The following is a 20,604-nucleotide window of genomic DNA, read 5'->3' on the forward strand; positions in this document are numbered from 1 at the left end:
CACCTTTTGACCCATCTCCATCTGTTTTCTCCAGAGACTGGGTCTACTGGAGTGATTTTGGCTACTTTGTCTTCTAACCCCCATTAAACTCTCTCTTCTGCTGGAGTGCTGGTTCCACTCATACAGCAGAGTCCTGTGTGACATACCGGTTAATGGGAGCTTAAAGCTTCTCCCCTTGGCTCCTGGTGTGCTGGAGCAATGACTGGAAAAGCCACGACATGTTTTTATTCTCCATTATTTTCCTTGAGATGATAATCCCGTTAAGTAACAAATTTTTTTCACTTTGTAGGCTCTATGCCGAATTACTCGTTACTCCCCTCACGCGTTCCAGAGTGTCATTGAGAAAGTGGGACTAACAGCCATACTAAATTCCTTAGCAAACGGAATATGCAAAATTCAGCAGTACATGCTCACCATGTTTGCAGCAATGTTGTCACGTGGGATTCATCTCCAGAGGCTGGTTCAAGAAAAGGTTTGATTTCAGATTAATATTATTCACTGGCATTGAATTTCACTAATGGACAGTTACAGTTGGCTCTGGGATTGGTTTTGTGTTTTCAGAATGCTTAACTCCGTGACACGTGTCTGAATAGCTGGGAATTAGGAATGTGTTTATTTTATAGTTTTATTTGCTTAAAATCTAGTTAACAAGGTGTAATAGTTCCTCTCACAAATCTTCAAGACATGGTATTAATGGGTATATAAACTGCTGCTGCAGCTAGAATGCAGTCAGTTCAGAGAACTCCAGCCTGGCTCTGGCTGATAATGGCCCTAAGGAAAACAATAAGGAGTGCACGAGGACAGCTATTTGACACAGCTCTTAGGCATGTGAAAGAGAAAATAATGAGTGTCCTGATGGAATCTAAAGCCGTACTTCATGCTCTCCTTAAAGGACCTTAGGCTAATTTATGAGTGAAATGTCTTGCAGAATTTAGCATTTTAATAACCTAGGGCTTTCTTTTTAGTGTCACTGCATAAAACCACTGATTAAGAGTTACATCTAATAGAAATTTTTGGAAGAGGTTATTAAAAGCTTTCTATTTTGATCACTAGATTGTTCTGTGTTTAGTGTACGGTAAGTCTGTACAATTCATAAACAAAAGTAATCTCCCTCTGCTTGAAAAGGATAAAAATCACAAAGAAAATAGGAACTCCAGCTCCTGTTTTCCTCAGATGCTCTGGTGTGATGTGTGCGGTAATCTGACACACAGCTTGACTGTAACAATCTACTAGGCTTCAGCTGGGAGATTACTTTGGTTTCTCTACGCATTGTTTCCACCCATCTCCTCTTCTCGCAGCCTGAGAGAGACTTTCTTCCTGAAAGTTGTTTCTGTCCCTTGCCAGAATTACCACTGTGGTGTTGTAAACGTGTGTGAGCTGGCCCTGAGTTTTCCACGGATTCCACTCTGGGGGCACTGACAACCAGGCGGCAGATCGTCCCACCCTATCGCAACTTCCCTTCTTGTCTGGAGAGCTGGTGCTCTGACTGACTTCCCTCCTGCAGCCCACTCAAAAGCCTCGTTGCAGAGAGCCGGTGCTCTGACTGACTTCCCCTCCTGCAGCCCACTCAAAAGCCTCGTTGCTTTTTGTGGTTTGTTTTAAACTTGCTTCACAGCGTTACCGAGAGTGGCCAATACACAGTCACAGTCTTGTTGCAGTTGACAGCATGTTCACTTGCAATGAAGAGTGTCCAGTGCCCTCGCCCTGCTGAGTCTCCATGGATACATCAAACAGTTTCAGAGGAGGGAAGAGCAATGTAACAGTGAAGTCATTAATAGTTAATGAATTAGAGGGTGTTTCAGCAAGTTTTGGCTTTTCTGAGGTATTGAGTTCTGCAGGTGAGCAAAAGATGTTCTTCAGATTTTCTGTGGTTTATAACCTGTTGCTGTTCTGCAGTGCTCAGACCAGCCAGAAAAGCAAATCCCCAGATGTCACATTTATTTCTTAGAGCAGATTATTAGACCATTCCCAGATAAGTCTGATGTAACTGATTTTAACTGGCAATCTTGTCTTATTCTGTGGTACCCCCTGCACGTAGCACTGAAATAGTCTTGCATTCCAGAGCAGTAAAAATAGTCAGATGCACTTTGGCTCGTAGTTGCAGAGATATTTATTCCTGAGAGGCAGAGGATATTCCATATGGTTTATTGTCCTCTTTTTCTTTTTTTCCTCCTGTGGTTCTTCAGGCATTACAATGTGCTTTGGACAGAGCATAAATGATCCTCTTATATTTTAACAACCTGTAATACCTAATTCTGTTTTTCAGAATACAAGAGCTCTTTTTTCCTTCCACTTATTCTCAGCTTTATTCCCTGGGAAGCTGAGGCAGTGCACACGGACCTCCCATCTTTCCACACGTTAGGCCACGTTCCAGAAACTAGACAAGAAAATCTTTTCAAAACACAGGGCAAAATAGAGAGAGGAACAGCAGCAGCAAGCTGTGATGTCAGAGTCCAGCCAGCCTCTGTGGTTAAACTTCTGAAGGGAAAGATTTTATGGTTATTCTTTACTTCTCACTATCCTTGTTAAACTTAATCTTATTTCCTTTGGATTTACAGGAAGGAAGGAGTTAGCAAATATCTGAGTGTCCTATAGAAGGACTTTATGACAGCAGTGGAGACTGGTCAGTGGCCAAGCAAAGCCACTGCCTGCAGTTTAGCCTTTTTCTTACTTTGCGGGTCCTGGTTTGGGTTGTTCCTTGAAAAGGTGTTCCTAGCTCTAGGAACCTTACATAAAACTACTTTAGGGAAGAACAGACAGAGGGTGGAAATAGTTTTGCCATCTATTTGGAGCATCTTTTGTATAACTTAGGTCTGATTAGGTGTGATTGTATCCAACAAAGGTGGTGGGTTTAGTCTTCCTGCACCTATGGGAATTAATAGGAAATCACTTAATCATATTGGCACTAAAATATCTGTGTGTGTATTCAGAAAACACTTTGGTGGTCTTTTACAATAAAATAAAATATCCTGTGTTTATCCTTAAGGTAAGACTTTTTAAAATAGAAGTTCTATCATATTTTGTAGTTAATTTTGTACCATTTTGGACATAATACATTAGATAGTGTTCTCTTGTTGCAGCTCTCGAAGATGTACAGCAGCTTTGTATGGGGCCAGTCTCTCTGGGACAGAATTTATTCAGTTGTTCTATGGATTGTGTGTGGTGGGTTGTTTTTTTTTGCTATGACAGGCATGAAAGGTATCCCTGAAAATGAGCAGGTTTTAATTGTATAGAGTGTTAAAATACCCCTCCAGTAACCTTTCCCCGTAAGATAATATTGATGTATTTGTGTTTATTCCCCCTTAGGATTTTGTGACTACAGTTACTCGTTTGCTTGAAAGTCCTTCAGCTTTTATTCGAGCAAAATCCTTTCTGGTCCTGCTACAAGTTTTAATTAACAACAGGGAGATGTTGCTACTCAGTTGTCAGGCAAGGTAAGGTGATAATGGCAGTAATTATTTGTCTTTGTCTCTGCAGCCCAGTTCAGGGAGGATAAGGGGAGCTGTAGTATTTCATATTAATCATGTATTGTTTAGAGACCTAATCCAGCAAGATGCGTTCTTAGGTAGTTTTTATTTCATTGAGTATATCGGCTTTTTGATGGAAACAAACACTTCCTGGCATAAAATGTTGTGTATATCCTTTGGTTTAATTATGTACACTTCAGGCAGTTTAGAAAAGTTATTTTCATACTTCTGTGGAAGCGCATTGATTTTAAGAAGGGTATTAAAACAACCAAACCAAAACCGCAAAAGTGAAGTAGCTTCTTAACATCCAGAGCATGAATTTCACTCACCAGTGACTGATTCTTTGCCCAGGACCCCCAGGGAATTTGAATGCGTAACAAAGATGTCAATGTTATGTTCCTAAAGGGAAGTCTGGCCCTTCTGTCTATTCAAATAAGCAGTTCAAAATGTTTTGCCTGGAGCGTTCTGTTACAGGTGTAGTATTAAAGCACTCTCTCGTTCAGCTAGCCAATGGCTAATGAATCAGTTGCCGTAGCTCACTGTAGGAAGTGTCATCCTGCGGGCCAGCAGAGCTCCACCGCGCTCCTTGGCCAGAACGTACGTACTGAGTTCCTTCAGCGATCTGAACACCACGTGTCTGGAGAAACCGTGTGAGGCTATGCTGGACTCTCGTCTCTTTCGATACAGCACTAGCTAGAATGGACAACATTTCGATAGGCTGTAATAGGATTTATACCATATGGTGTGTCTTTATTGGAAGATTGATCTTGTTACATTGACTTAAATTATTAAAAGTAGGACTTGCCCTTACAGTAGCATTAGGGTTTCTTTCTCTTGACTCAGTCATTTGTGTTCTTTTTAAAGTTTATTTATTTGAAAGGGAAAGTCTAAAAATTCAACAAAACTGCAAAGCCAAAACTAATGTACCATCTCGATTGTAACCACAGGTACTAGAACTGTCTGATTCAGTAGTATTTTTGAGGTATAGTGTCTTTTTTTGTTCTGTTTTGCACTTGCTTAAATGTAGACTTGTGATGTATATTGAACGAGACAGCAGAAAGACCGCACCAGGAAAAGAGCAGCAAGGCGGCAGTGAATACCTGTCAAAATGCCTGGATCTTCTCATCTATCACATCGTGCGGGAGCTGCCAGGAATTCTAGGTAAATTCAGTTGCTGAACTGAACAAATCTTACCTCGGCTTACTCCCTCAAAAAACCAGCATTCCCTCACATATACAGGCGGAAAGACTGTGGCGTCTGCCTACGTAAAGCTCAGTGTTGTGAGGGTTTTTAGTGATGTCATGATCAAGTATTTTGTATTGGAGTGTGTGATTTCCTGTGTTAACATTTTGTATTTGCTGAATGGTAAAGACCCATCGACTTGCTCAGGAATGAGGCCCAAAGGTACGAGAAAAGTTAAGTTTTGAAGATATTTTAAATATGGAAAAACTGAACAGCAACTTTGCCTGATAAAGCTCAGAGCTAGGAGAGGTGCAGCAGGTTGTATCTGAGAGCACGTGTTAATCACCTACACTGAAACCTAGATGTCAAGAATTTGCTTTAGGCAATTTTTCTGGAAAATTTCAGCCTAGATACTTTGGTTATTCTAGATGTCTGATTTCTTCACGCAGAGGAAAAGATGGAAACATTTTCCCAGGGAGCCCATCCCTTATACTTAGGAATAAAGACTTGAAGCTTCAGCACAGTAACTTTTGTGCGAAGGATATGCATTTTGCGAATACCTGATCAAATTTCGCAGTATTTGAGCCTTTGGAATGATAAAAAGCTACTCTGAACTGTGTTCCTATATGTGCAAGCAGAAATTTGCTTGGGCATAGCAGCTGAAGTCCTGTCATCATTAGATGTGCTCAAACTGGTCATAGTGGGATGAGGTACTGGGGGAGAGGGGACTTGCAGAAGGAACCTTGGGCAACCAGAGAAAAAATTGGAGTAGAAAGAAATAGCTGAAGAGTCTGGGGAGTCAGTCAAGAGAAGACGATGAAACAGGACCAGAGTTTTATCCCTTTCTACAAAAGTAGTAAAGTCCTGAAAAACTGAGGAGGATCTATGGTGAGATTCGAACATGGGGTAGGTAGGGAGTAAACGTCACAGAAGTTACCCTAGGTGAGTACGAATGGTGGGGTTGTCTTTACTGGAAAAAGCTGTGCTCTGTGTTATGTGAGGAATGGAGAAAGGGAGGGGAAGAGGGAGATGAAAAGAAGGAAACAGAGAAGGAAGGGGGAGGTACGATTGGTGTGGTCAGTCTGAATCATTCGATTTTTTTTTATTAGAATTTCTGGCAGGTGAGGTAAGAACAGGGTAAGAAAGCCAAATAGAGAAAAACGGAAATGCCATCAGTATTCAGGAACAGAAGGGAGCAAACCCAGCCCTGATTGTGAATGCTTTGTCATTCAATGAGAAAACATTTTTTCATAAAATTATTTGCTGATGAGATGGTACCTGATGTATGTTTCATCTTCTCGACATTATCACGAGAATATTGCATATGAAATGGTAGCACTGCAAAGGTCAGCAGACCGAAATGTCATGCTGCTATTTTAAAAGCAGCCTGACTTCCTTTGCCAAGGCAAATTTTTGCCTTGCTGCAAATACCCGATCCCTTTCTTCTGACTAAATACCAAGTTTGCGCTTTGGCTGTAGTTCAGAATTTGGAAGTCCAGACTACGAATGTCTGAGGCAGAAATTCACCTCCTACTGTCTGTGTGTACTATATGCAATTAATGTAGTAGGCCCTGACTTTTCCTCAGAACCTGGGATTACATTAAATATACAATTACTATCGTTATAGCAGAATTCATCCATCACTTCAACACTCATTTTCCTGGGTTTTTTATTACTGATGTACAATTACAGTGCACTGTTGACAACTGGTATCTCAAGCATAGTTTTTACATTTCGTTTTCTTTTCCAAGCTGGGTTTGTGTGCGGATTGTTTTCATTAAGCTTCAGCTATCTGTCCACATTTGCCCACATTCATCAAAAGGGGTTTTCTTTTTATTGATGTGAGGATGACAAAGGGACATGCTCTGCCTGAGGAGGTAAAAGCTATGGTCTTCTAAGAAAAATAACCAGATTTGCGAACTGGAACAGTTAAAAGCAGTTTAACTGTTGATTTAGAATTAATCCAAGCTGGCTTTTTTAATAGGTATTTACGTAAGCTGCTTACTGATCCCATCTTCTTCCACCAGAGGTAGCTCTAAACCAAAGAGATTAACAAGTTGTAGAAATTTGCCCTTAAGATACATTTAAACAAATGAAATCAAATGTTAATCTTGTGGATAATTTTTAGTTTTTAGTTGTAGGTAAGAAAGTAATTTTATTTCTGCATTTATAATAATTAACCTGTTTTTAAGAAGTAGATATAAATTGCTTAGATCATCCGAAAAATTAAAGTAACCATATCTATCTATTTACCAACTGTTGAAAGGGTAAATGTGATGGTTATATGGGCCTTGAAACAGAGTAGATTGTTCAATGAATTAGTTCTTGCTAATGGCAGAGGTCTTCTTAAATTAAAGCACTGTGAGTAATTCAAAGCAAAAATGCATTGATAAAACCCCAGTACTTTGGTTTATGCATTCGGACAGTTTTAGGCAACACTTTCTTTTTCTGGAGCAGTCTATTATAGACCAAGTGGAATCTGTAAGGTGTTTTTACAGCCTATTGTAGTGCCAGGTTCTGTCATCTCTGCTTATGTTGAAAACTGAACTCCATGGGAGCAGAAGAGCAGCGCTGGTATTATTCAACGTGAATAAACTCTGCCGTATTCTGAAAGGAAGGGCCCTTTCTGGCACGAACACAGTGTAAAATACTGAATCTCGTCCTTTAGTTGTTTAACGTCTCTGTGATTTCCCTTCTACACTTTTGTGCAGCTCTCTTATTAGGGAAGAGAAAGTACTGTAAGTGTTCTTTCAAGATAGGATGTGGCTTTTAGTATTTTCAGGCTACAGGGACAGAATTTTCCTTCTCTTCATTTGAGCTTTTCATTCTCCTGCTGCTTCTGTTCTTTGTCCCATGCAGAAGAGGTCTTGCTTTTCTGAGATGATAGTTAATGTAACACAAATTGAGCATAATGGTCCTTGATTCTTTTTCTGTGTCTCTTCTGAAGTTTGAAGTGGAATTTTCACTGTTGCAATTAAAATTTTATTCCCTCATTATTGCATCTGACTTTTTTTACGGAGACAGCTAAGTTCTCTCACGGACCTGTTGCTGCTGCTATCTCTTAGGAGGATGTGAGAATTCCTGTTGCTTTAGGTCACTTGTGTTCTAAATTGGCCTGGCCGAACACTGGAGAGCAAAGTGCCGGCTCAGCCTGACGCATCACGCAGTCCACGAACGCTACGTGGGGAGAAGACAGGATTGAACAGAGGATGCTGGAGCAGAAATGTTTCATGTGTTGTTTGCCGCTGTTCGGTAAAGGAATTGCCTTGGACCGGTCTGAAGTGTTGTTTTCTGTAGGTGACGTTCTCACTGCCTTAGCCAATGTCTCTGGACGTAAGCACCCATCAACAGTTCAGGCCAGACAGCTCAAGATGTGCCTTCCCATGATGACTGTAGTGCTTCACCTTGTGACATCCCAGGTACGCTTTTTTCTGGTTTTCCCAAAAATCGTTAAATAAAGGACAAACTCTTGCAGTTTCCTACTTCCGAATTTCTGCTCCTCTGATTGGAATGGGTAAAACAGAACTGTCGTTCCTGCACTGACATGTTGATGAGTATTCCAGCTATGGAACAGCGTTTAAGATGGAAGCCTTATTTCTGAACATTGAAGGACAACTCTAATGATAAAAGCAAATACGTATTTTGTCCTCTTTTTTTAACATGGCTGTAAAACACACGTTTTACTTATTCTGATAAGATATTAATTTAATGTATTTTTTCAATCTGTTAAATTCAAACAGGTGTTTCGTCCCCAGATAGTTACAGAGGAGTTTCTGTTCAACTATGGGACCTTACTCGTGAGTACAATCATCGAAGTTAAGTCTTGTTTGCAAAATAGACACAGATATAAAATATGGGGAATTACTTTAATGTCAGTAAGTTCATAAATGACATTCAGGTATTTACTGTCACAGTAGTGTGAGGAAGTGCTTCACCACAAACAGCTACATTAAAGTTTGCTGTTCAGACTCACTTCTTTCTCCTTTGCCTCATGATTCCAAGATGTGGTTTTAATTTAGTCCTACTGAAAATACTTATATAAAAAATAGCATTAGAATGACAAAATTAAAACTGTGAATGTTGAATTACAAAGTTTTTTATCGCTTTGAAACATTTGTAACAAGGCAGATTTATTAATGGGTTTGGATCAAACTTCTAGAAAGGGAAATTCTCCTGTCAAGAGTAGAGGTGTAGCAGACCCCACATACAGTATAAGTTTTTCTCTTGATGCTCTTCCAGCTTGCCCCAAGTCCTGTCAGAGGCAGTCAGACTGTTTACCCCAGCACAGCTTCCCTCTCCCCTCAAGGAGGAGGAGGAGATTACTGAATCTTCCCCCCTCTCTCTATCAGACAGGGTAATTGGGCAGCTTACAATACTGTTTCAGCTTACCCATGGAAAAGAGAGGGGAAATAGTGTCTCTGAACAGTGAATATGAATCCGTTATATGTAACTGTGTTATGACATGACTAATACAATTCCTTCTGGACGAGTAACTATCCGTTCTACCAGGCAGCAGCCTGGAACTTTGTCTTTAGCAACATCGCCACTGACATCTCTAACGGAGCATTCAGTCATCAGCTTGTGCTTTTCCCAAGTGCTGTGCTGTAATTGAGGCCTCTGACTTTAGCAAGTCAGTCTTTCAGGTTTTTTGGTTGTATCCTTTCTTTCCCCCCTGATTTATTAAAAAAAATTTAATAATAGGACGTGATTAGGAGTGGAAAGATGTGCGCTTGGTGTCTGGAAGGAAGAGTAGTGCTTTTCCTGTAACTGTTGTTCATTGCGAATTCATTTTTTCTTGCTGCTTTGAAGTTATTTCCATCATCACTGTAATTTTCAGTAGTGTTGTGTGGAGAAGTGCAGAGGCAGGCAGGACAGTCCTTTCATGTTTTCACCTGTGAGCAGGCATACATGAAGGACACGCTCTGCCCCTGAGGCAGCACTAATAGGCTGCTGGTGGAGTGCATAGGGCACAGGCTCATCCGTCACCATTCCGCTTCAGAACCTCGAGCAGTTGGGCTTTTCTGCAAAAACACCTTCTCTTTCTAGGATAAAATAAGCATTAGTAGCCAGAACAGGTTTTGCACCAACTGTATTGATTTTTCCAAATCGGTCTTGAGACTATGGGTAGGTGTGAAACTGTCTTAAAATAATTCACTCGCTTCCAAAAAGTGAATTAAATAATAACTCCTAATGTCCTTCAAATGACCAGGAAGATAAAACAACTGGATTTTATATAGAAGCAGCTGCTTTCTCTGACTGTGTTTGAGGTGCATTTAACTTATGAAATATATAATTAGTTTTTATCTGTATTTTTAATTAGAGAACAATTCTTCAGGTGTTTCTTACCTATTGAGAAAAGGATAAGCTATATAGACACTTCTGCCAATTTAATATATAAAAATAAAATTTTAATTGATAGTGAAATATAAACTAAGTGTAATTTTTCTTAATGCTTTCCATCGTATCAATAAATAGATGTGTAACCTGCAGATGAGAAAGGTGTTTATCTGTGATAATTCTGTATATTAAATACTGCATTTAAAAAAAAAAAAACAAAACTAAGTTCTGCTGAGAACTGTTCCTGCATCAGCAAATGTTTAATAATGTCTTTTGCATCCCCTGTGAAAAAAACAGCTGTGCATAGAGGTAGAAGCAAAAGTGAAATCAAGATGAAAAGGGAAAAGAATAATGGATCTAATTGTACAGTGCCTACTTAACTCCCATTATTAATATTTCCTTGTCCCTGTTCCTCAAAATGATGACTAATTGAGGTGATTTTTTTAAGGAGGTTATGCATTTTTGAACCTTCTCCTGTGTGTGACTATCCATCACGAGTGTAGAGTGCATGGAGATCAAAAAGATGGTACAAATAACAGAAAATTGCCTTTTCTGCAAGGTCTTTGGTCTTCAGTGTTATTTTGACATAGTCGTGTCCAAGGTAGTTCAAAGTTGAAGAAATTAGTTTTCTGTTAGCAATAGAGACATTTAATTACTGTCTATTTAGCTGGAGATGTTAATTCCTGACATTAGTTAGAGTAATGGTCCTTACTGTAGTCTCTGTTTAAGTGTCCAGCAGCAGAAATTTAACAATTAGCATTACGTCCGTAATGCTTCCAGGCTGTCACCTTGTATGATGGTGTTTCCTGACATCGGTGCCTCACCACTTTGTCCCTTAATTTCATGTCACAATTATTCAGTGATTGCGCTTCGTAATTTTTGTTTCTAAAGTGTTTTACCATAAATGCTTGTTCTGTAGAATTTCATCAGATCAATAGATTCAGGAGAAACAAACCTGGATGGAGCAATAGGTAAGGTGACCTGCAATCCTGCAGTACTCTTACGTGCGGGCATTGTGACTGTAGCATTTTATAAAGAACTACGATGATTTTTACCAATAGGACAGGCTGCATCAGAAGACCTGATCAAGACCACCCTATCAGCCTTTGAAGCAGTAACCCAGCATCCTGTCTTGCTGATAACCCATCGCTTGACTGTAAGTCTGACGACAGATTTGATAGTTGCAGGCTAATTGACCTAACTGCATTGATAAATGTTTGGAAGATTCAGAAACTGTTTAAAATCTGGCTTAAAATGTATTATGGTTCTATTTGACAGGAAAAATCCTTACTGTTTATAGAGAGATTTAATTTTCAATGAAGCAGCAAGGCATTCAGGCTCAGGTTACTATATGTAGTCGAGAAGCTAGAGAGAGAATGAGAAAGGCTTAAAGTTCAGAAACAGCCGTGCTTAAAATGATTCTCATGTCAGGAGAACACTGGATTTTCTAAGTCTTTCTTCAGCCTCAAAGCAAGTATATTGCTATGTTAGTGAAAATGGCACACCTTTATTTGTGATTACACTTTGAACATTGCTTGGAAAGACCACCTCTGGGGGTGGAAGATCCCATTCCACCTATACTCATTGTGATGAGATCATCAATAGTGGTTATGGTGTTTTTTTTAAATTGTAACATATTTCTTAGTAAAAATGGCATTACAATTACAAACCCACAAACTAAGCTTCTTACATCACTAAGATTGGTTTTCTTTGAAGTTTTGGGAGCTAAGCTAGCTGAAAGCAGAACAATTACGTTGTGAGAGGGTTGGTAGCACTCAGGAGGTGGGAATGATTGAATCAGTGTTTGACAAATACTGATGCACTTCTTCGTGCCTGAATTCCCACCAAAAGTCTAGCCCCCCACCCCGTACTTACTGGGGTAACCATTTAATTCAAACTGGAATTTGTGTTTGTGCTGGAATTAGGGTAAGGGCACACCCGATATAGCACTTAAATCAAGGAAGGCGTTGTGAAATTGTAATGTGTAAGAACGAGGGGTCTTGGGGATTGTGCTAGATAAGAACAGCTGATCTCAGAAATGGTTTTAGAGATTGAACCCTGTTTTTGGTGTGTGGTGTTAAATATTCAGATCGTAAAGTCAATAAGTGAAAATAACAATCAAAAAATGTGGATTGAAATTTAAATAGGTTTAATGTTTATTTTCGTTAATGCTCACAAAACAGTATTATTCAAGAAGATGGTCCTTGTGCACAAAAATCTAACCAGTTGATAGAGGGGAGATGGTTGAGAACTGAACAGTTCAATTTGCTTTAATGTGGCAAACGATGGTCTAGAAAAGCAGCAGAAAGGTGGGTGAGGTGTGAGTTGCTCTCTCCCTACGTGCCTGTCAGCTGGCAAGTCACTCAGCTACGCCTGCATCACTATAGGATCCTCTCGGCTTTGAAAAACAATTGTTTTATTCTGTGGCTTATCAGTGTGTCTTATATTGACAGAAACGTACCTTTTTTTGGAGGTCCATCAAGATTTCCTGAAATGGCAGTACCTTGTGTAAGCGCACACATAAAATGCCCCCAGCTGTTTAAACTTGAATGGTCTGGTGGGTTTTCCCTGGAAGAAAGTAGCACCAAGGAGACGGTTCCCCTTTACAACACTTTTTCCCCTGCTCCCATCCCCACAGTCAGCAGAACATTCTGTTGAAGCCTGGGAATGACTAACGCTCTCTAAGTAAGCTGTGACTAGCAGTAGGTGGGTTTTATTTAAGTATCTAAATTTCTGGGGAACAGTTTACTCTGTCACATGTGCGACAAGTTGCAGATGTTTATTTCAAATCTGTCTGAGCATGTTAGTTAATCCTGTGTAGCTAGAGACAAAACTTCCTGCCTGTCCCATGCTTCTGAATTTGACACGTACCGCTTCTGTGGAATAGTTTTCCTGGTTTAGAATAGGTATATATTGACAATTATTTTTAGTTAACAAATTACAATGAACAGCTTTTTTTTTTCTTCAGGAAAGAAAATCTATTCCTTCACTGGTTTCCATAAGTTGTTTCTAATTTCAGTGAGCCCTCCTGGCACCCAGGAAATAGCCGTTCAGACACAAAATGAAGTGGAGAAATTGCCTTGTATCGGGCATGTTAAATTCAAGAAGTTGTCCACTGTAATTAATAATCTCTAACCACATCTGCCACCAGTGGTGCAAACAGTAATTAGTTTAATACTATTTACGAAGTCTAGTGTACTAATTATACTTGAATGTACAGCATACATTACTTTGGAGGAAAGTGGTACTTCATCTTCTCTGATGCATACAGAATATTTTTAGATTTTCTGTTACTCGGGGGATCTCTCCTAATTGCTGCTCGCTGAGCATGACTGGAATCTATGAATATAAATGCCAGCACCCAGCAGAACTCGGTGCTTTCTTAAAAAGTTGAAACAAAGCACGTTTGAGTTCCGAGATCAATATTTAACTGTAACAGTGGTTAATAGAAAAACCTCTTTAACTGGAGAGGAATGCATAGCCTGGGCTGGTCACTGAAGCCTGGCTTGCTCACTGAGACAAAACTGGTTACGAGCAGCATTTTATGGTGGAGGGAAGGACGAAACCATCTTGAGAGGCTTTTTTCCATTACTGTGACATTGCATAAAAGTGTCTAATCAGAAATCAAATGCATTTCTAATAAAGCATAATGAATTTAAGAGTAAGTGAGATGATACTAAGCAAGCAGAACCACTAAGTTGTTCAGTTCCGTTCTGGTTTTAGTTTAGCTGCAATGGAAAGTGTGTGAGTTCACAGGAATTGAAGAGAAACATTTCAGCTTCTTTGCTGCTTTGAGAAGAAAAGTAATTGCTTGTTCTGGGTTTTAGTTTGTTTGATTTGTCTTTGTATTTGTACCTTGAAGAAAAAGTGGAGTACGTTGATGTTTTTTGTGATCAAATTGCTGATTACCATGAAGTCAGTTACTGAGGAGATTAATTTCTGTGGGGCCTGGCTGTGTTATATATCACCAAGGGTGATAAAGTCAAGGGAATTTAATTGGGAGCACTCAAATGAAAGCCAGCAGTGAACAGAAATTTCATTTTGCATGTGGTGATGAACGGGAGGTGCGATTTGTCAAATTTTGACAAAACTGGCTTTTCAGGTATGCCAATATGATGACAGGCCATCGAGAAGAGTCTCTATAGGCTGGAGTGGAACATAAGCCCCAGGTTCTTAAACGGACATGAGACTAACTGCCCGTTACCTCCACGTACCTGAAATGGAAAGTTATTAAATTCAGATAATGTTGTAATAATATTTGTTTTGAAGGTTTAGATATAATTAACTGGAAGAATTCGGACTGTATCACTTGCCTTTTTTCCCCTCTGTTAAGTGTATTTATTTGCCTGGAAAAAAGATGAATCCTTATTCAGAGCACTTTGAGCAGCGATGAGGTTCGTGGTCGCAGGCAGGCAGTGCCTGTGGGAGTCCTTGCTGTACTCTGCCTAGCTCCCCAAAATGGTCCGTATACTGCACAGGTGATCTTTTCCCCGAAGCATGAAAGTTATTCTCTCATCGAAGCAAAAGTTCTCACAGTGTTTCTCCTCCTCAAGCTTTTAAAACTTATTTTTGCAAATCAGGCTAAAATAAAAGCACCCTGAACATGAGGAGTTGCTTGATGGGGAGTCAAGGGAAAAGCAGTATGACATGGAAAGCTACTGGTTGACAATGTGAGAGTTCTTATTTTCACCAAAGATGACAACACAAGGGCTAGAAACTTTGGCAAGTGCTTTTTTCTGCTCATCATAATCTGTTCTTGATTCAGCATCAGTGGTGTTCATCCACAGGCTGTTCTGACCTCACCACTGACACCCTAATTCTGTCAGTGTATGAACTATCTGAACACGTAGAGCATTTCTTCCTTTCCAAGGAGCTTTCCTTTTTCAGGGAGATTAAGATTCTACACCCCATGTGGCTTTCTGTCCATTAAGCTAATCCACATGACGTGAAGCTTTATTTTTTTTTGAAACCAGTGCAGTACTAATTGACATCTTGAGTCAGTCGATCAGTACTGTCCCTTCCCAGAAGCAGAAAAAACCCCTCACCTCAATAAAGACTCTGAAGTTATGAAGGCGTTTCAAAAAAAAGAGATGTCATCCTTCTCCCCAACTCATTCTAACATACGTTAGATTATGTTCTCTCTTACATTCTGAGAGATTACTGGCAATATTAAACCACTGAGGAGCATGCTGTGCCTCCAGCAAATGCTTCAAGAAATTTGAAGGCAGGATGATCTTAATTCTGTGGTTGCTTCCAGCAGTAACTTTGCATGCGGGATCTTAATGAGAATGAATGTCGAGGTGATGTTGGATGTTGTCGATCTTACGTGTGACTGGAAAAAAAGGGGGGGTTGGGAGCTGATGGTCCTTGCTTTGAATAGTGGATAAGGAGAAGATATTTGTCAGTAGCTGTAATTTAAACATGCGTGCTGAAAAGAACCAGGCAGATCTAGAAACATCTCTGGAAGTAAAGAATCGATCGGGCTTAGTCACTCAGGCGTTTGGGTACACTCTCTGCACAGAATGGATAGTGTAGCTTCTGGAGGTGAGTTCAGTTCCAGGGTCTGATTGTCACCCGAGAAGAGCATGGTTCAGAAATGCTCCTGGACCAGGCTTCCATACCTCTTTGAAAGGCTGTAACTAGGCTGTATCTCTTGGTAGTTTTTTCAGAAGTGAGAAAAAGCTTAATGACCTCTAATGTCAGAGATTTATTTAACAGAGACCACCAACTAGCAATGTAATTGTTGCTAATCGTTACTGACTGGGGGCTGACTTGGTTGGGTGACCCTTTCTCACGGGTGCCTTCAGCTTCTGTAGATGTTTCTTAATAGTAGCTGCATAAATCTAGAGATGTTCTATCTTCTACTGTTAATCGCTAAAAGAAAACACATGGGAGATTATAGCACAGTCTTGTTACACCAAATCCTGTCCACAGAGTACTGAGAACTTACACGGTAATTTTATTTATGTAAATAAATACGAAGACAAGCTGCGTGTCCATGATGCATACTTAAAAACTGTGATGCTGAACATCCGTCCGCTCCCCAAAAACACAGCAAGTCCTGTCTAAAAAAATTGTGCTTTACCAGTGACTTAAGACTTGGCAATTAATTCTCTTATGGAGTATACTAATAATAGACAATTTTTGTAACAGTAAATACATAAAGCTGAATTATAGCCTCGTTTGCCAAAAGTTTATTTCAGATGGAACTAAGGCGCCGAGTCCTGTGACGTTATAAATCTGTAACAACATATCATGGACGATAAAGAGTTGACAGAACTTTTTTCTTTTTCAACTCTGAAGTCTGTAAACTTGAATTTTAATGGAAGACTTCGTATTTTCTTGGCGTACTGTAGTTCTCTGCAGGTTTGTTTTAGAAGGTTGTTCCTTCTGAGCTTGATTTGACGATTAGTTCATGGATTAAAGCATCAGGATTAATAGATATTCTGTTAGTCTTTTTTTCTTAGTATCTTGCATCTGCCCGGGATTCTGTGTTGTAACTTAAAATTCACTCTCCCTGAGTTATACCAAAGTTACTGTTGTTTTCTGCATGAAAGTACATGACTGTAACTTTGACAGCTTACCAGAGGAAAGTGAACTTGATGTGAACTTGGTGGCTTTAAAAGTGTGATTGAGAGTGAATTTCCATGATTATTCATCTCTTTGAAGGGCTCCAGCAGCAGAATAAACACAGACAATAGTGTATCTCTGTTCTATTTTTGCCCCTGTGAATAATCTAAGCCAGATCTTTAATTCTCTGGTTTAGGTTGAAGACTGTATCCTCCCACCGCTCGTTTCTTTGGTCCGCAGTTGGAATGGTAAGTGTATGGCCACATCAACTACAGTTTCCATGAATTCCGCAATTTGTTTTAATTAGGCTTCAGTGTGGTCACATTCTTGGCACCTTTATTTTCAAGTGGAATGGAGACTCTTCAGTTTGCGGTTGCTCTCAGAAACCACATCACTGCTTTTAAGCCACGAGGTCATGGCTGAGGAGAAAAGGGAGAGCCTTGACTCAAACAGCAAGCTTCTGTCTCTCATTAGGGAGTCACTGCTGCCTCAGTAAGTATAATACTACTCCTGTAATGGGGAATAACTTGATACTCAATCCGTTTTGACAGCGTATTTGTTTTAACTACCCTTTTCATGTTCAAATGGCAAAAAGAACAGAGGAATAGCAAATGACTGCTGCCAGACTTCTCTGCCCAGCATCTCTCTCTGAGGTTTATTTAGTACTTTGTCACATACAGCACAAACACAACTTCTGTGTGACACCCACTGTGGTTCTGGCTGCTCAAGTTTCCCCTGGCTTCCAGGCTGTGATTTAAATACTCCTCTTTGTTCCACTAATAAAGTCAGAACATTCTAACAGCAGCACCTCTTTGTCTATTTTGAGTATTGTGCCCTCACGTAAGATGTTCCAAAATCACGTATAACTTTTTAAAAAGGAACAGTACAGGATGGCTTAGTGCTCCATGCCCCACCCAGGGGTTATTGCCTGTAAATTGCTGTCCTTTCCTGCTGCCCCAAGCTGCCAGAAAAACCCTACAGCAGAGTAGATGAATCCACAGCCTGTGGGCCAGCTGCGGCCTGGGACTTCATTTCTGTGGTTTATGGTCAGATGAGCCCTGATGCTTCAAACTGACTTGCAGGTGGGTGCGAAGCAGCTCTCTGCGTTGTGCACATACAGGCTGTGGGCTGGTAACATCTGTGTGAGGAGGGAAGCACGAACACGAGAACACTGCACCAATGATGGCTCATCATTATTCTTTCACATTATTCTAATAGTGTTACAGTGTATTTTAACGTGTGGTTCTCAACAGTTATTAACTGTAAATACTCAGCTGCCCTAAGTGAGAAAATTGTTTCCCACCCCTGCATTAAGCTGCAGCAGGGTGGAGGGACGGCTGCTGCATTATGATCAGAAGCAGTGCCTTCCCCACAAATGACTCTTGCTAATTGAACCTTCTTACAGTTTGGGGACACGCGTTCTCTCTGTGCAAGATGTGTCATCTCTTCTCTCTGTGAGAGAATGGGAAGGAAATCTTAAACTTCTATAGAGAAGCTTATTTTCACACCTTTCTTTGTATTTTTCTTTTCCTCCGGGAAATACAGAATTTGTCAATATGATTTAAAAGGGAACCTGGAACGACTCTTTTAGAAACAGAGTATATGCATTAGTGAAAGCTGTCCTGACAAGGGCAGGAGACTGAGTTCCGTCCTTGCTCTGAAACCTGCCCTTTGTGAACGTGTCCATCTTGTAAAACGTTTCTCATTGAACTGGAGGGTATGTGGGGTGGGTGTCCTGCTAATTGCAAACTAGGAGAAAACAGCCAGGTTACTCCTGTCTCAGGCTGATTAGCTCAACTGAGTGGTGGGGATTTTTGGTCTGCGATTAGAGGTGATCCTGCTTCAGGCACTTCACCTGTGCTGCCTTTGCACACAGCTGTTGCAGGTGTATGAAAAAGGGTCTTGCAGTAGCTCAGAATCCTGGTTCCAGGCTTTAAGTATTTCCTGAATCAGTTCCTTCATCTCACCAGTAGAGATGATGATACTTGTATTTGGAAAACCATTTGAATTATCTCAAGAAAATAAATATTGGAGCTTAGGATATTTGGAATATATTGGAACTTGGTATAAACACATTTTACTCTAGCTTAGGAGCATAGTAAACTTACAGCTTCTGGTGACTCGAGAGTTAGTCAGTGTCTGCATATTGATAAATCACTTGAACCTGTGGGCTGAGCCCACCCTAGGTAAATAGGTTCAGCTGTGGGGAGCAGGGAGTCAGTGCAGGAAGCACAGAGGGAACAAAGAACAGAGGAGGGTTTGAGGATTTTCTGCGGGGAATAAAAACTCATCTTTGAGTTGAAAGGCTCAGAACTCAGTTTGGAGAAGATTCAAGCTGAAGAAAAGACCAAAGCAGATGCTTTTGAAGTCAAGACAGGAAAGGTAAGTTTAGTTGAGCAATGTTCTAGGTATGGGTAAGAAAATATTGGCGGGAGGTAGGAGTGAATCCTCATATGCTCTCTACGCTTCTCTAAAGCAGCTTTATCTGAATGCAAAGGGGTCTGGCCTAAATCTAAAGAGAAGGGAGGTCTAAGATTCAGTGTAATGTACTCATAAAGATAACATAAAGCTCTATCCCAAGGAGTAAGAGTTCCTTGAAAGGCTGAGATAGAAAGCAAAGAGACAAATACTTGTATTTGGAGGCTGAAGAGGTGTTTGCTGATGTTCTTCAGTCTTTCTGTGCTGGGCAAAGGATGGGACAAAGGGTGACTCTGCTGGGGGCTCAGTGGCTGCTTGTCTCCTGAAGATAAGGGCTTTTATTTATAGAAATAATGTAGATAAATCATAGGCATATAGACCAAATGCTTGTTATTACATTTTAATACAACATTTATAAAAACATGTATATGTTTATGAAGAAATATGTTAGCACATGTTTTGTAGTTGTGTAAATCTCTAAAAAACTGTTATTAATGCTGGTCTTAAAACACTGTTCCTAAGTGTGTCTTGCCTACTGCTTTCTACAGTCAAAAAAAGCATTGTCCCATTTGGAAATAGGAGATTATGTATTTTTAATATCAACATTGTAACACACATCTCTTGACTTTTTTATTTTTCAACTGCTGCTCCCCATTTTCCCCATTCCCTTTCAGGTACCAGCACATTCTGATGGCTCCGGACCCAGTCCCGCTGTATGCTCTGAAGCTGTTGGTGGCCCTGACAGAACACAGCCCGGCTTCTGTGAGGTGATATAACTGCATGTTCTCTGTTGTTCTGGGTTCTTTCACTTTCAATTAATTTTTTTGCAGTAGGATCATACTACTACTAACACTTAGGAGATCTACAAAATCCTTGGAGAGTATTTGTTATAGAACACAGGCTTACATTTTTTTTTTATGCCAGTTCTCTAGAATCCTGGTTATTTAAATATGGATTTAGCCAAGGAAACACCAGAGGAAAAAAATAGTACTATTTTAAATATCAAAATTATCATTAAAAACTTCTAAAATACCAAACCATTGTCGGAACTGTTGTCCTGCCAGGCGTATTTGTACTAGGCCAAAGGTGATGTGTTTGAAAAAGGGTTAGACCAGTCAGTTCACTTTAAAGCTGTTCTTTTGCAGATATGGGTACCCTTTTAAGTTCCTAAATATGAATTTTAATGTTTGGTATAATAGCACTCAGTGTGTTTAAAAATATCAGAGTTTAGGCTATGATTGGGGTGGGGAAAAAGTGGCATGGAACTTGATGTGCGTTTGTGGGTGGGAATAACGGAGCATCTCTCCCGTGTGTGTGCACACACGCGGCTCTGGATCTGCCCAGACGCTCGGGTGCATCTTGCACTCGCCACTCTCTGTTCGCGCTGTCCGATAGCGTTACAGCTAAGGAGTCACTGCGAACCACGCTGTCTTGCTTTGCTTGATGGAAATGAGCACAAGATACAAAGAAAAACCACAAACACAGGAAGGAAATTTACTTTGTTTTCCCACTGTTTTTATTACAAAAGATGAAGGCATGCTCTCAATTTTTTATGCTGCTACTGTGAGCACTGCACTAAGTAGACTAACAATGAACTAGGAAACGGAGTGGCTTGAAATTTTTGAACGGT

At 40.2% G+C, this 20,604-nt stretch overlaps 1 protein-coding gene across 1 annotated transcript in view; it reads left to right on the forward strand.

Annotated features, from left to right (window-relative positions):
• Nucleotides 1-20,604, forward strand: part of ULK4 (unc-51 like kinase 4) — a 127,889-nt gene that overhangs the window by 29,147 nt on the left and 78,138 nt on the right. Inside the window, exons 20-29 of the mRNA XM_010134555.1 lie at nt 290-472; nt 3,307-3,434; nt 4,495-4,628; nt 7,947-8,068; nt 8,390-8,446; nt 10,906-10,957; nt 11,048-11,142; nt 16,753-16,804; nt 16,904-17,048; nt 19,649-19,741. Coding sequence (XP_010132857.1) covers nt 290-472; nt 3,307-3,434; nt 4,495-4,628; nt 7,947-8,068; nt 8,390-8,446; nt 10,906-10,957; nt 11,048-11,142; nt 16,753-16,804; nt 16,904-17,048; nt 19,649-19,741 — 1,061 coding nt within the window. The remainder of the gene's footprint in view (nt 1-289; nt 473-3,306; nt 3,435-4,494; nt 4,629-7,946; nt 8,069-8,389; nt 8,447-10,905; nt 10,958-11,047; nt 11,143-16,752; nt 16,805-16,903; nt 17,049-19,648; nt 19,742-20,604) is intronic.

Source organism: Buceros rhinoceros, unplaced genomic scaffold (genome assembly GCF_000710305.1).
Source record: "Buceros rhinoceros silvestris isolate BGI_N320 unplaced genomic scaffold, ASM71030v1 scaffold8014, whole genome shotgun sequence".
Classification (NCBI taxonomy): domain Eukaryota; kingdom Metazoa; phylum Chordata; class Aves; order Bucerotiformes; family Bucerotidae; genus Buceros; species Buceros rhinoceros.